This window comes from Peromyscus leucopus, chromosome 8b (genome assembly GCF_004664715.2).
Source record: "Peromyscus leucopus breed LL Stock chromosome 8b, UCI_PerLeu_2.1, whole genome shotgun sequence".
NCBI classification, from domain to species: Eukaryota; Metazoa; Chordata; class Mammalia; order Rodentia; family Cricetidae; genus Peromyscus; species Peromyscus leucopus.
In genome coordinates this window covers 58,682,539-58,697,886 of record NC_051086.1, presented here as the reverse complement: position 1 = coordinate 58,697,886, position 15,348 = coordinate 58,682,539, and the positions used below count along the sequence as shown (strand labels likewise).

Genomic DNA, 15,348 nt, shown 5'->3' with positions numbered 1-15,348 from the left:
TTGCTGGCCTGGCCTGTACATGAGCCAGAACGAAGACCTTTGGAGGGAGACCCACAGTTTGAGCACAGACTCTCTGGTTTCTGTTCCTTGTTCTGTGCAGAACCCTGCCTGGAGCCATAGTAAGCACCTGCAAGGCTGTGACCACGCGAGCTGGTTCTGTGCCATCTACATTTTCAACAGGAAGTCTCAGGAGAACGTTCTGCCTCTGTGCCTGGGCCACTTCCCTACTTCCCAGAACGTTGTGAGGGCCAAGTGGGCAAGTTACTAACCAAGTAAGTTAATTTCCCAATTACTAATCAAGTAATTGGAAAATTAAACTCCTTGTTTCGCGGAGTAGCATGGGAACGCTGAGAGGGTGCATGTCAAAAGGTCTCGTTCTGCTGCTGACACTTGGCTGAAAGGCTAGCATTTCCAAGATGAGCCTCGCTAGATCCCTGTCTCAGAGCCTGCAGGAGAAATCAGAAAGGGGAGAGAGGTCCGGTGCCCTGTTCAGGATGGTCTTCCTCTGCACCTGAGAGCGGGTGGATTGCCAGGGTGGTTCCATAACCAAGCGAGGCTGGGACGAAGCCCCAAAGGAGCAGCAGAAGATATGATGTCTTGATTCGTTCGCAAGGGTGGGGGCAGAAGCCCGAGGCAGAAGCCGGAGGCGGGGTCTCCCCGGGCCCTTTAGAGACACGTGCGGTTGTTTCCGTGTCTGGGAGATCACATGACCCGGATCAGCTGACCCGTCACGGTGGCGCTCAGCTCTGGTGCTCCGCGCTCCCCGCCCCGCTGCGCCCCGGGGAGCGCAGGACCCTGCAGAGGGGTAAGAGAATCCTCAGGCCTCCTCTCCTTTGTCGCTGCTTCGCCCCGTCACCTGCACGCCAGCCCTCGCTCCTCGCCTCTCCCAATCTTCCCGGCCTGGCACCCCGGAAGCCACTGCGAGGAGGGCCGGGGCCAGGCTCAGCCTCGCGCTGCCCTCAGGGGGCCAGGACCAGATGGCCCAGGGAAGCAGAGGGCGGAAAGTGGTTCTTACAGCAGGATCTGAGGGCTGGTCTCCATCCTCGAGACCTGACATGGAGGAGCTGCTCCGGAGCGTGGAGCGAGACCTGAATATCGATGCCCGGCAGCTGGCCCCGGCGCCGGGGGGCACCCACGTGGTGGCCCTAGTGCCCGCGCGTTGGCTGGCTAGTCTCCGCGAGCGCCGGCTGGGACCCTGCCCCCGGGCCGAGGGCTTGGGGGAAGCGGAAGTCAGGACTCTACTGCAACGCTCGGTACAGAGGCTGCCCGCGGGCTGGACGCGAGTGGAGGTGCACGGGCTGCGGAAACGGAGACTGTCCTACCCGCTGGGCGGAGTCCTGCCCTTTGAGGAGGGGTCCTGTAGCCCTGAGACTCTCACTCGTTTCATGCAGGAGGTGGCTGCCCAGAATTACCGGAACCTGTGGCGCCATGCATACCACACTTACGGGCAGCCCTATAGCCATACCACTGCCCCCTCTTCTGTACCCGCTCTGGACTCTATAAGAGAGGCTCTACAGAGGGTCTACGGATGCACCTTCCTGTCAGTGGGTGAGTCCATCCAGTGTTCATCAAATGTCAGAGACGGGCCCTGCCCGTCTCGGGGCAGCCCTGCCTGCCCCAGCCTTTTGCGAGCCGAGGCCCTGCTGGAGTCGCCAGAGATGCTGTATGTGGTACACCCTTATGTTCAGTTCTCCCTGCACGATGTAGTTACCTTCAGCCCTGCCAAGCTGACCAACAGCCAAGCCAAGGTGCTTTTCATTCTCTTCCGTGTCCTCAGAGCCATGGATGCCTGTCACCGCCAAGGGCTGGCCTGCGGGGCCCTGTCTTTGCACCACATTGCTGTGGATGAGAAGCTTTGCAGTGAGCTCCGGCTGGACCTGAGTGCTTATGAGATGCCTTCTGAGCATGAGAACCAGGAGGTCTCTGTAGAGAAAAATGGGACGGGTGTGAAATCTGAAAAAGCGGAGGCGGGGAGACCTGCGTGTTCCGCCTGCCAGAAGGAACTCAAGGGCCTTGTTCTAGACTGGGTCCATGGCCGCATCAGCAACTTCCACTACCTCATGCAGCTGAATCGGTTGGCAGGCCGACGCCAGGGGGATCCCAACTATCACCCAGTGCTGCCCTGGGTGGTGGACTTCACCATGCCCTATGGGCGCTTCCGAGACCTGCGTAAATCCAAGTTCCGACTCAACAAGGGAGATAAGCAGTTGGACTTCACCTATGAGATGACCCGGCAGGCGTTTGTAGCAGGGGGTGCGGGGGTGGGGAGCCACCTCACGTTCCTCACCACATCTCTGACGTCCTCTCTGACATCACGTACTACGTCTACAAGGCTCGGCGCACACCCCGCTCCGTACTCTGCGGACATGTCCGAGCACAGTGGGAGCCCCATGAGTATCCTGCCTCCATGGAGCGGATGCAGACCTGGACACCTGATGAGTGCATCCCTGAATTCTACACGGACCCCTCTATCTTTTGCTCCATCCACCCTGACATGCCTGACCTGGATGTGCCAGCCTGGTGCAGTTCTAGCCAGGAGTTTGTGGCTGCCCATAGAGCCCTGCTGGAAAGCTGGGAGGTATCCCAAGACCTGCATCATTGGATTGACCTGACCTTCGGCTACAAACTCCAGGGCAAAGAGGCTGTGAAGGAGAAGAACGTGTGTCTGCACCTGGTGGATGCCCACACCCACCTGACCAGCTATGGCGTAGTACAGCTCTTTGATCAGCCACATCCCCAGCGCCTGGCGGGGGCTCCTACCCTGACGCCTGAGCCTCCACTCATCCCCCGGCTCCTGGTCCAGCCCATTCAGGAGGCCACAGGCCAGGAAGACATTCCAGGACAACTTATCAATGGGGTGGGCAGGCTTGTTGTAGAGGCCGCTCCTTGTGAGACAGGCTGGACTAGAGACAGGCCCATGACAGGGGAAGATGACTTAGAACAGGCTACGGAAGCTCTGGATTCTATCTCCCTCCCCGGGAAGGCAGGTGACCAGTTGGGCTCTTCCTCCAGCCAAGCCTCACCTGGCCTGTTGTCTTTCTCAGCCACCTCAGGCTCTCGACCAGGCCGCAGAAGCAGAGCTGCTGGGTTGGACCCTGGGGAGGGTGAAGAGGGGAAGATTGTTCTTCCTGAAGGCTTTAGTCCCATCCAGGCCTTGGAGGAGCTGGAGAAAATGGGGAACTTCCTGGCTAAAGGCCTGGGGAGCCAGCTGGAGGTACCCCAACAGCCTCAGGTCCAGCCACCCGTACGCCTGCAGAACCTCTTCCAGCGAGACATGCAGGTGCTGGGTGTGCTCTTGGCAGAGATGGTGTTTGCCACCAGGGTCCGGACGTTGCAGCCTGATGCGCCTCTGTGGGTACGCTTTGAGGCTGTTCGGGCTCTCTGCACACGCCACTCCAAGGACATCCCCGTGTCTCTGCAGCCGGTGCTGGACACACTTCTGCAGCTGAGTGGACCCAGAAGTCCCGGGGTGGTGAAGAAGGGCAAGCTGGACCCACTGTTTGAGTACAGGCCTGTTTCCCAGGGGTTGCCCCCCCCCAGCCCAGCCCAGCTCCTCAGCCCCTTCAGCTCCGTGGTCCCCTTTCCTCCGTACTTCCCAGCACTGCACAGGTTCATTCTGTTGTATCAGGCGAGGCGTGTGGAGGATGAGGCCCAGGGACGGGAGCTGGTGTTTGCTCTGTGGCAGCAACTGGGGGCAGTACTGACTGACATCACTCCTGAGGGCCTGGAGATCTTGCTGCCTTTCGTGCTGTCCCTCATGTCCGAGGAGCACACGGCTGTGTATACAGCCTGGTACCTGTTTGAACCTGTCGCCAAGGCCCTGGGCCCCAAGAATGCCAATAAGTACCTCCTGAAGCCCCTCATCGGTGCCTACGAGAGCCCTTGCCGGCTGCATGGCCGCTTCTACCTGTACACCGACTGTTTTGTGGCCCAGTTGGTGGTGAGGTTGGGCTTGCAAGCCTTCCTCATCCACCTGCTGCCCCACGTCCTTCAGGTACTAGCTGGGGTGGAGGCCTCCCAGGAGGAGAGCAAAGGCCTGGTTGGAACCACTGAGGATGAGGAAAGCGAGCTCCCAGGGTCCAGGCCTGGCTCCTGTGCCTTCGGGGAGGAGATTCAGATGGATGGGGAGCCTGCTGCTTCCTCAGGCCTGGGACTCCCAGATTACAGGTCAGGCGTCAGCTTCCACGACCAAGCCGACCTGCCGGACACAGAGGATTTCCAGTCTGGACTTTATGTGGCCGAATCTCCGCAGCCCCAGGAGGCGGAGGCCATGAGCCTGGGCCAGCTGAGTGACAAGAGCAGTACCAGTGAGGCCTCACAGGGCGAGGAGCGGGGTGGGGAGGACGGGGGCGCCCCTGTGGACAAGAACAGCCTCAAGTCGGGTGACAGCAGCCAGGACTTGAAGCAAAGTGAGGGCTCCGAAGAGGAGGAGGAGGAGGAGGAAGGCTGTGTGATCTTGGAGGAGGAGGAGGAGACGGATGAAGTCACGGGGACATCTGAGCTCGCCCTGTCTGACACAATGCTGTCCATGGAGACCGTCGTGGCTCCTGATGACGGGAGAGACAGAGAAGAGGAAGAGGAGCCCTTGACAGAGCAGACGGAAGGCAAAGAGCAGAAGATCCTCCTTGGTGAGTCCTTGGGGCCTGGGAGATGTGGGTCAGCCACTCCCCATTTTAGTGTTTCCTGTGCCGCGCATGGGTCCGCCCCATCCCATGGTATCACAGACGGAGCTTACACCCGAGGTCAAATGGCCTGTGATACAGTGTAATGTGTGAGTGGAGAGGGGGGCTTAGATTTAGCTTTCAGACGTCAGGGAAGGCATCTTTAGAAGAGACACGTTGGCTTAGGGGTGGAGCTTAGTGGTGGAGCGCTTGCCTAGTATGCGTGAGGCCCTGGGTGCTTATCTCTAGCACCAGAAAAGTAATTAAGAAGTAAAAGCAGGCAATGGTTGAGGTGTAAAATTGAATGGGAACTGGCAATACTAGGTGTGAAACGGGAAGAGTATTCCAGACAGAGGGAATAGCCTGTGTGCAAGACCTTGAGGCTCTCTGAGTTCCATCAGAGGCAGTGACAGGCCAGGAAGGTTTACTGAGGAGAGGCCAGAGGAGTGGCACCCAGGGGCAAGCCTATATTCAGGGACTTGGGAACATTGCCGTAAGGGCGACCTTCCTGCAGGTCTCTCCTGACAAGCCATTTTCCCATAGGTCAGCCTTTACCATGGCTCAGTGGATGGGCCCAGTGTGGTCAGGCTCCCTAACAGAGCTCCTGCCCGAGTTGGCTGGGCAGGGTGTGCTGTAGCCGGTGGGGTGGGAAGGGTGTTGAGCGAGTTATCTCGCTCAGAGTGTGCTCCTGCCCTGCAGATACGGCCTGCAAGATGGTCCGCTGGCTCTCCGCCAAGCTCGGCCCCACAGTGGCCTCTCGCCATGTGGCCCGGAACCTGCTGCGCCTGCTGACGTCTTGTTATGTGGGTAAGGCCTGTGGCTAGTGCCGGAGACCAGATTTCCTCCCAGGCTTCTGCCCATCCTTAGCCCTCTCCAGGGGATTCCTTCCCCTAACTTCACATCGCTTCCGGGGCAGGTCCTGTAAGCTGCTGCTTTTCTTGGGTTGGGAGAGGGGACGATCCCACAATCTGAGAAGGCCGACTTCCCTCCTGCCCTCCACCAGCTTCTCAAAGCCCTTCCTTGGCAGGCCCCACCCGGCAGCAGTTCACTGTCAGCAGTGAGGAGAGCCCCCCTCTGAGTGCAGGCAACATCTACCAGAAGAGGCCAGTGCTCGGGGACATCGTGTCGGGGCCCGTGCTCAGCTGTCTCCTCCACATTGCCCACCTGTATGGAGAGCCTGTTCTCACCTACCAGTACCTGCCCTACATCAGCTACCTGGTCAGTTGCTGGTTCAGCAGGCCTGGGGTGGGGGAGGCTCAGGGCCCAAGGACTGACCCCCAACCTCTGGGGTTCCAGGAGGTCTGTGGGATGGCCTGGCCCTCATTTATTTATTTTTTTATTTATTCCCAGGTGGCCCCAGGGAACAGCTCAAGCCCCAGCCGACTGAACAGCCGCAAGGAGGCAGGGCTGCTGGCGGCGGTGACGCTGACCCAGAAGATCATCGTGTACCTCTCCGACACCACCCTCATGGACATTCTGCCCCGCATCAGCCATGAGGTCTTGCTGCCTGTGCTCAGCTTCCTCACCTCTCTTGTCACAGGGTAGGCCCCTGCTCCACGGGAGAGCCACCTGGCCGAGGGGTCCCCAGGAGGAGCTGGGAAGCTCAGGGGAAAGGACATAATAGTGATCTTGGTGTTAAGAGTTGTGGTTCCAATCCTGTGTGTGGTGGCACAGGCCATCAATTCCAGCACCCAGAGGAAGGGAAATTTCTGTGAGTTTGAGGCCAGCCTGGTCTACATAGCGAGAGCTCCAGGCTAGCTAAGGCTACATAGTGAGACTCTGTCTTTAAAAAAAAAAAAAAAAAAAAAAAAAAGAGCCCGGTGGTGGCAGCACATGCCATTAATCCCAGCACTCAGGAGGCAAAGCCAGGCGGATCTCTGTGAGTTCGAGGCCAGCCTGGGCTACAAAGTGAGTTCCAGGACAGGCTCCAAAGCTACACAGAGAAACCTTGTCTTGAAAAACCAAAAAAAAAAAAAAGAAAAAAAGAAAAGGAAAGCGTCCTGGCTCTGGGTTGCGGGTGGGGCTTGGTGAAAGGACTCTTTCCCAGCCGGCAGGAGATGCTACATTTGCACTCCAGCACCTTAGAAAAACAAAAATAGGAGCAGGAGAAATGGCTCAGGGTTAAGAGCACTGGCTGCTCTTCCAGGGGACCCAGGTTAGATTCCCAGCACCCACGTGGTGGCTCACAACCATCTGTAACTCCAGTTCCAGGGATCTGATGCCCTCGTCTGGTCTCAGTGGGCACCGCATGCATCGGAACAGACACATACAGGAAAAACACCCATATACATTTTAAAAAAAAAGAAAGTTCCATGTTCTATCCTGACTCTAACCCCGGGAAGCCACACTGTTTTCCTGTGCCCCCATTTCCTTATCTGGTGTGAACTGGTCAGCCTCACAGCTCCTTTTATTTGAAATTCTTGGTGGACTGGTCAAGTCCTTCAGGGAAGGGCTTGGAACTCACGAGCTCTGTTTCTAGGTTCCCAAGTGGGGCCCAGGCCCGGACTGTCCTGTGCGTGAAGACCGTTAGTCTCATCGCCCTCATCTGCCTGCGCATCGGGCAGGAGATGGTGCAGCAGCACCTGAGCGAGCCTGTGGCCACCTTCTTCCAAGTCTTCTCCCACGTGCATGAGCTGCGGCAGCAGGTAGGCAGGGTGTCTGGGCCGGGCAGGCCAGGCCAGGGCTGTGGACTCGCTGACTCCCCGGGCTTCCCGCCTGCAGGAGCTGCAGCTGGATCCTAAGGGCTGTAATGAGGGCCAGCTGCCAGAGGCTACCTTCTCTGATGGGCATCGACGGCCAGTGGACCCCACCCTGCTGGAAGAGCTGCAGAAGGTGTTCACCCTGGAAATGGCGTACACGATCTACGTGCCCTTCTCCTGCCTGTTGGGTATTGCCCGTCACGTTCCTTTGCACAGCGTTGGTGACTACATCGCTTCCCTGGGGCGGGCCCTGATGCTTTCACTTCCAGAGTCAGCAGTGGGTTCTTTTTTCTTTTTTCGTTTTGGACACAGTGTTTCATTTATCCCAGGCTGACCCTTAACTCTGGATTCTTCTGCTCTTACCTGTCCACTGCTGACATTATAGGCATGTGCCAACACTCATGGTTCTTGATTTTGTGTGTGTGTATATGATGTGTGTGAGTGTGGGTGCACGCATGCCCTGGCATGTGTGGAAGTGAGAGAAAAACGTTAGGAGTTGGTTTTCTCCTTCCACTGTGGTTCTGTGGATTGAACTCAGGTGCTGAGTCTCGGCGGCAGGGCCCTCTCTCTGCCTGATGAGTCATCTCTAGCTCTTGTTTTTATTTTTTAAAGATGGACTCTTACTGTATAGCCTCATATTTTCCATCCCCCTGCCTCTGCATCTGCCTCCTGTGTGCTGGGATTACAGGCATGCTCGCGCGCGCGCGCACGCACACACACACACACACACACACACCAGCTCACAGTAGATTTTAAGCACAGTGCTTTCAGAATCAGATCAAACTGATTGGGTCTCAGACCCCAGTTTCCATGGTGATGATCTTAGTTAGGTTATTTGTTTGTTTTTTTTTGATTGTTCGAGGCAGGGTTTCTCTGTGTGTAGCCCTGGCTGTCCTGTAACTCACTCTGGCTGGCCTTGAACTCACAGAGATCCGCCTGGCTCTGCCTCCTGAGTACTGGGATTAAAGGCATGCGCCGCCACCGCTGCTGCCGCCGCCGCCGCCGCCACCACCACCACCACCACCACCCAGCCTAGTTAGCGTTTCTGTTGAACATCATGATAGAACATGACAATCAAAAGCAACTTGGGGAGGAGAGGGTTTATTTCCTCTTACAGCTCTCAGGGTCACATGCTGTCACTGGGGGAAGTCAGGGCAGGGACTCGAGGAAGGAGCTGAAGCAGGAGCTGTGGAAGAACACTGACTTGCTCCTTGTTCCTCATGGCTTGGTTCAGCCTGCTTTTTTGTTGTTACTGTTTTTTTTATTTTTCATTTTCATTTTATTTTTTTTATTTTTTTGGTTTTTTGAGACAAGGTTTCTCTGTGTAGCTCTGGCTGTCCTGGAACTCACTCTGTAGACCAGGCTGGCCTCAAACTCACAGAGAACCACCTGCCTCTGCCTCCCGAGTGCTGGGGTTAAAGGTGTGCACTGCCATGCTGGGCCATACAAATCTGGGGACTTGGGGAATACGATGGTCTCCAGAAGCTATCTGCAAAGGAATGGACAGCCTGCCATTTTTGTGGCCTTCCTTATGGGATGGGTGCTGTACTGGGTTTCACTCTGAATAGGATGCGCCTTGCCGTTGTGTATGCTATTGTTCCCACAGAATCCTAAGCTCCAAGAGGCAGGACACATCTGTCTTAGTCATTCTGTGTTTGTTGCCAGTATGGTGCCTGGCATACGTGTCTGTCTCTATAGAGACAGCGCCTATGTCTGTGTATCGATAAAGGAAACTTTTTCGGGGGGAGGAAACTGAGGCTCAAAGACAGGGACATAATTGCCCAGAGCAGCCTAGTCAGTAACTTAAGCCCTGCTCCCTTAGGTGGTAGCAGCTGCCTGTCATCTTCCCTGATCTTGGGACCTTTCCCACTCCCACGTAGGTGACATCATCCGGAAGATCATCCCCAACCATGAGTTGGTCGGGGAGCTGGCAGGATTGTATCTGGAAAGCATCAGCCCGAGTGCTCGAAATCCAGCCAGCATGGAGCCCAGTGTGCCTAGTGCCGGCCCTGAATGGGACCCTCAGAGTGGGAGCTGTCTCCAGGACGATGGTCACTCAGGGACCTTTGGGAGTGTCCTGGTTGGAAATCGCATCCAGATCCCTGACTCTCAACCTGAGAGTCCTGGGCCCCTGGGCCCCATCTCTGGAGTGAGTGGTGGGGGCCTCGGCACCAGGAGCGAGGATAACGCCCTGAAGCGGGAGCTGCCCCGGAGCGCCCACGGGCTGAGCGGGAACTGGCTGGCGTACTGGCAATACGAGATTGGTGTGAACCAGCAGGACGCCCACTTCCACTTTCACCAGATCCGCCTGCAGAGCTTTCTAGGCCACACGGGGGCTGTCAAATGTGTGGCTGCCCTGAGCAGCGAGGACTTCTTTCTGAGTGGCAGCAAGGACCGGACCGTGCGCCTCTGGCCACTGTACAACTATGGGGATGGGACCAGTGAGACAGCCCCCCGCCTCACCTACGCCCAGCACCGCAAGAGTGTCTTCTACGTGGGCCAGCTTGAGGCCCCACAGCATGTGGTGAGCTGTGATGGGACCGTGCACGTCTGGGACCCCTTCACAGGTGAGCGGGCCCACGTGAGGCCTGTTCTGTGGTTGCTTTACTGTGCCTTAGCCAGGCCGCTGGGAATGGGACCCTCGTGGGAAGTGTATAAGGGCGTAATTTGAGGGGGAAGATTGAGTGAGGTGGGAGCACAGTTAGGGATTAGAGACTGTGGGACCTGAGTTCGAATCCGCTCCCCTAACTTACCCTCCAGCTGCTCTGCTGCTGGAAGCATCTGCTCTCCACCTGTGGGGATCCAAACACTTTGGTTAGGAGAGGATGCGCGTAGTAGGGCTGGCGCAGCCTCACCCCCATCACTGTAAAGAGGAATGTGAAAGGAGGCGGAGGGAATAGAGGAGCATCAGTGCTAGCTGTTGAGAGCATGCTGTATGAAGAGGAGATTGCTTTGGGGGTGGGACCCTGGCTTGGCTATGGAAGCCAGTGAATGCATATGAGAGTGTCCTGGAATCGTTTGCATTTTCTGTGGGTCCCTGGGGAAAGGGATGCAGGCGTGGGGTCAGTCAGGGGCTTGAAGTAACCAGGGCTCTTTGGTAGTCACTGGGTCCCCAAATGTACTGTGCCCTTTTCCAGGGAAGACCCTTCGTGCCGTGGAACCTTCGGATAGCCGGGTGCCCCTGACGGCTGTGGCCGCCATGCCTGCCCCCCACACCAGCATCACCATGGCCAGCTCGGACTCCACCTTGCGCTTTGTGGACTGCAGGAAGCCTGGCTTGCAGGTCAGGAGGTGTGCAGTTCCCTGTGCTCTAGCTGGGGGTCTCTAGGAGCCTGTCGGGGAAGAAACTCCAAGAGGACTCCAGCAGGAACACGGCAGTGGCAGCCCTGGGGGGGGGGGGGGGGGGGGGGCTCTGGGATGGACTGGAGTCTGGGGACTTCCCTTCCATGGGTGGCGGGGGAGGGTCAGGCCTCCCGGCTTTATGGGCTCCAGTGGGGTGGGCTGCAGTAGGGTGGGGGGTGGTGATGACTGGCATTCGAGCACAGTCTACCTCTGTCTGCAGCATGAGTTTCGACTGGGCGGAGGGCTGAACCCTGGGCTTGTTCGCGCCCTGGCAGTCAGCCCCAGTGGCCGGAGCGTTGTGGCTGGCTTCTCCTCGGGCTTCATGGTGCTGCTGGACACCCGCACGGGCCTGGTTCTACGAGGCTGGCCAGCCCACGAGGGGGACATTCTACAGATCAAGGTGACTGCCTGCCTTAGGTCCCTCCCTTCACTTCTGCTTAGAGCCTGGCCCGAGCGAGGACAGGCTTATGCTGATACCCCTTATACCTACTCAGGGACATCCGATGGGTAGGGAAGGTGGCCCTCGCAGGCCAGCTCAGGAGCCAGCTTGCATAGGAGGCAGGCTAGGGCCAGGAACCAGGGCTAGCCCTGACCCTGCTGCTCCACAGAGATGTTCTAATGAGTAACCCTTGTCCATATTTGCCTTGCTTGGAGGATCAGGGGTCGCGCCCTGTCCGTGACCCAGTTCAGGTTAAATAAAGCTCAGCCTGGAGGCTGTTTACTGCCTGGAGACCACTGAGCAGAGTCCATGCCCCCTGCTGGGCTGTCCTGATGGGGGCAGGAGCAGGCCCAGGTGTGGGCATCATGTTCCCGCCTTCTATATTCAGTCACAGGCCTCAGGGAATGCTCAGGAAGTTCTGGGGCTGCTTGTGGGGGGATTTCTCCCAGCCCCTGGAACTCTCCTCCCCAGCATGGATGGAGGCTAAGGTCATGTTCCTGGGGAATGTAGGCTGCCCTCAGCTCCATCCAGAGCCCCGGGGACATTCTAAGAAAGTGTCAGGATGGCTCTGGGGTCATCCTGTGTCAATTCCAGGTCTCTTTGAGGCTTCTCTGGACGTCAGTGTTTTCCCATGTGAAATGAGGATGGCTCCAGGTGCTCTTTCAGAAGATCCGAGTCTTGTTCTCAGCACAAGCATTGGGCAGCTCTGAACTGCCTGTGACTCCAGCTCTAGGGAATTCAACACCCTTATGGCCTCTGTGGGTACCTGCCTTCATATGGCATACATGCATGATTGTGCATTGCACACACACACACAAGCACGCACACACACACACACAAGCACACATACGCACACACAAGCACACATACACACAAATAAATGTAAAAAGAGGAGAGTGGCAGCATGTACCTCACAGGTTGTTAAGTAGATACGGTAATGCAGGTGTGTGTGTGTAGCACAATGCCTGCACAGAATTGTTGGAATTTTTTTTCTTTATTTTTTAAAAGATTTACATTTATTTATTTGTTTGGTTTGTTTGTTTGTTTGTTAAGCAGTCTCCCTATATAGCCCTGGCTGTCCGAGAATTCACTATGTAGACTAGGCTGGCTTCAAACTCACAGAGATCCCCCTGCTTCTGCCTCCTGAGTTCTGATATTAAAGTTTTGCCCCACCACACTCAGCTATTTTATATATAGAAGTGGGGTTTTTGTTTGTTTGTTTAGTTGCTTAGTTGTTTTTTTGTCTTTTTTTTTCAAGTTTTATTTATTTATTTATTATGCATATAGCATGTATGACTGCACGCCTGAAGAGGGCACCAGATCTCACTACAGATGGTTGTGAGCCACCAAGTGGTTGCTGGGAATTGAACTCAGGACCTCTGGAAGAACAGTCAGTGTTCTTAACCTCTGAGCCATCTCTCCAGCTCTGTTTTTAGTTTTTTTGAGATAGAGTTTCTTGTGTAGCTATGGCTGTCATGGATCTTGCTCTGTAGACCAGGCTGGCCTCAAACTCTTGGAGATCTGCCTGCCTCTGCCTCCAGAGTGCTGGGATTAAAGGTGTGCACCACCATCACTTGGTTTATAGGAGTGTTTTGCATGCTTGCGTGTAAGTGAACACTACCTTCATCCAGTGCTAACTAGCAGAAGTCAGACGAGTGTCAGATCCTGTGGAACTGGAGTTACAGATGGTTGGGAGCCACCATGTGGGCGCTGGGAGTTGAACCCAGGTCATTTGCAAGAGTTAGGAAGTACTTTCAACTTCTAAGTTATCTTTCCAGCCCTGTATACTCCCCCAACCCCACCCCCCAGCTGAGAACCATCTACCACTGAGCTAAATCCCCAACTCCGTCTTTTTTTTTTTTTTTTTTTTTTTAAACAGGGTTTCTCTATATAGTCCTGGCTATCTTGGAGTAGAGTCAGTTCTTAAATGAGAGTAATGATTAAAATTTTTTTGTTTTTCCCTTTTTTTGGTTGATTTGTTTTATTTGTGCTTTAAGATAAAGTCTGACCCTGAACCCCCTGGTGGCCTGGAGCTTGCTATGTAGACCAGGCTGGCTTCAAATTTATTCTCAGTGCTGGACTTATGGGCTTGTGCGATTCATGGCAATCATCTTGCCCAGCCAATGATGATTATGTTAATAACATATCTAATTTTTCTTTCTTTTTCTTTTTTTTTTTTTTTTTGGCTTTTCGAGACAGGGTTTCTCTGTGTAGCTTTGCGCCTTTCCTGGAACTCACTCTGTAGTCCAGGCTGGCCTCGAACTCACAGAGATCCGCCTGCCTCTGCCTCCTGAGTGCTGGGATTAAAGGTGTGCGCCACCACCGCCATGCTAATTTTTCTTTTGAAGACAAGATCTCACTGTATATCTCCCAGACCCTGGCTGACCTAGGGAAATCACTGTGTAGACCAGGCTGATCTGAATTCACAGAGATCTGCCCTCTGAGTGCTGACATTCAGGGCATTCTGGAATGGTCGTGGAGTTTGATATGTAGACAGGATATCCCCAGGCCCCTACTGAAACTGTCTGTCTGCTCCCACTCTCTACAGGCCATCGAGGGCAGCACGCTGGTCAGCTCCTCTTCCGACCACTCCCTGACTGTCTGGAAGGAGCTGGAGCAGAAGCCAACTCACCACTACAAGTCAGCGTCCGACCCCATCCACACCTTCGACCTGTACGGCAGCGAGGTGGTCACTGGCACTGTAGCCAACAAGATTGGCATCTGTTCCCTGCTTGACCCACCCTCTCAGGCCACCACCAAGCTCAGTTCCGAGAATTTCCGTGGCACACTCACTAGCCTGGCCTTGCTGCCCACGAAACGCCACCTCCTGCTGGGCTCGGACAATGGCATCATCCGCCTCCTGGCCTAGGTCCAGGCAGGAGCTGGCTGAGGGCAGGGGTGAGATGGCCCCCCTCAGGTCCAGCTGCTCATTCTTGAGCTCTCAGCTCCCCCTAAGCAAGCCCTAGGCTCTGGGTACCCACATGGCCTGCCATCTGGAATCATGCAGCTCCTGAATCTCCAAGGCCATGAAGTGGCGTCATTCATGAAACTTGGGAGATGCTGTTCCTAACCAGCAAGAAGAGGAACAGGGAAAAGCATTATGATCCCCATTGCTCCCCAACTCTGCCTTCTGATTCACATGGGGACGGGGAAGCTCCAGGACACGAAGGGAGATTAGCCAGCTTCTTCTAGCCAAGCTCTCCCTAGCCCTATCTCCCGAGGATAGGAAACTGCTCCTATCCGGGGTACTGATGGTACCTGGACTCTAGCCTAAGGAGGGCTGGCCGTGACCTAGGAGTTTAAGGGCTTGGTGTGGGGTTTCAGTATTCACTCGGCCAGGTCTTCCCAGTATGGGACCAGAAAAGGGGGGAGAAGGGGGAGTGGGGCCAGGGAAGAGGTGGTTCTGGCCCCAGCTGGTCCAGGAATGAATCCATGCCTTGCCTTGGTACCCTAAACCACAGTGTTTGTGCCTTGAGCCAGGGAGGCAGCCCTTGGGGCCAGCACCCCTGGGGAGAAGGGGCAACAGGAATCATCTCTGCATCTCAGGTCCCTCCCAGGGGATGAAGATCCTGGCATCTCTTGAGTCCCCATGTGGAGCAGAGAAGAGGTCTGAGGTATGCCCCCAGCTGCCTCCTCACTGTCTGCAATCCATGTAAATAGGATCAATAAATTCTTTGGAAGAGCCATGGGGCTGAGTGAGGCTGTGTTGTGTGTTGTTTTACCCAGGCTGGGTTCAAGCAGTTCCGCCTCAGCCTTCCAAGGAGCTGGGGTTACCGGTGTGTGTCACCATGTCTGGCTTATGGCTTATCTTTGATTTTTTGAGATGGTCTCATGTAGCTCAGACTGATTTTAATCTTGGGATGACCCTCCTGCCCGAAGCAAAGTCCTGGGATTATAGGCATGAACCACCAGGCCCAATGTTTAACTTTTAAAGACTTTATTTTTAATGTGCATGAGTGTTCTGCCCACATGTATGTATGTGCATCATATGTGTGTCTGGACCCTGTGGAGGTCAGAAGAGGGTACCAGATTCCCTAGAACTGGAGTTAATGGATGGTTGTGATCAGTGTGGATCCTAAGAACTGAACCTGGATCCACTGCGAGAGCAGTCAGGACTCTTAACCACAGAGCCACCTCTCTAGTCCCTATGCCCAGGTTTTTTTTTTTTTTTTTTTAATACAAGTTCTGCCGGGCAGTGGTGGCGCAC

General features: G+C 55.5%; 1 protein-coding gene across 1 annotated transcript; it reads left to right on the top strand.

The window, feature by feature from the left end:
- Positions 1-711: 711 nt before the first annotated feature.
- Positions 712-14,827, top strand: Wdr81 (WD repeat domain 81). The gene is given in 11 exon segments (XM_028866748.2): positions 712-2,253; positions 2,256-4,628; positions 5,361-5,468; positions 5,689-5,879; positions 6,012-6,202; positions 7,141-7,306; positions 7,383-7,548; positions 9,241-9,927; positions 10,498-10,643; positions 10,923-11,102; positions 13,690-14,827. Coding segments are annotated over 11 exon segments (5,805 nt in total). The 5' UTR covers positions 712-977; the 3' UTR covers positions 14,011-14,827.
- Positions 14,828-15,348: the final 521 nt, after the last annotated feature.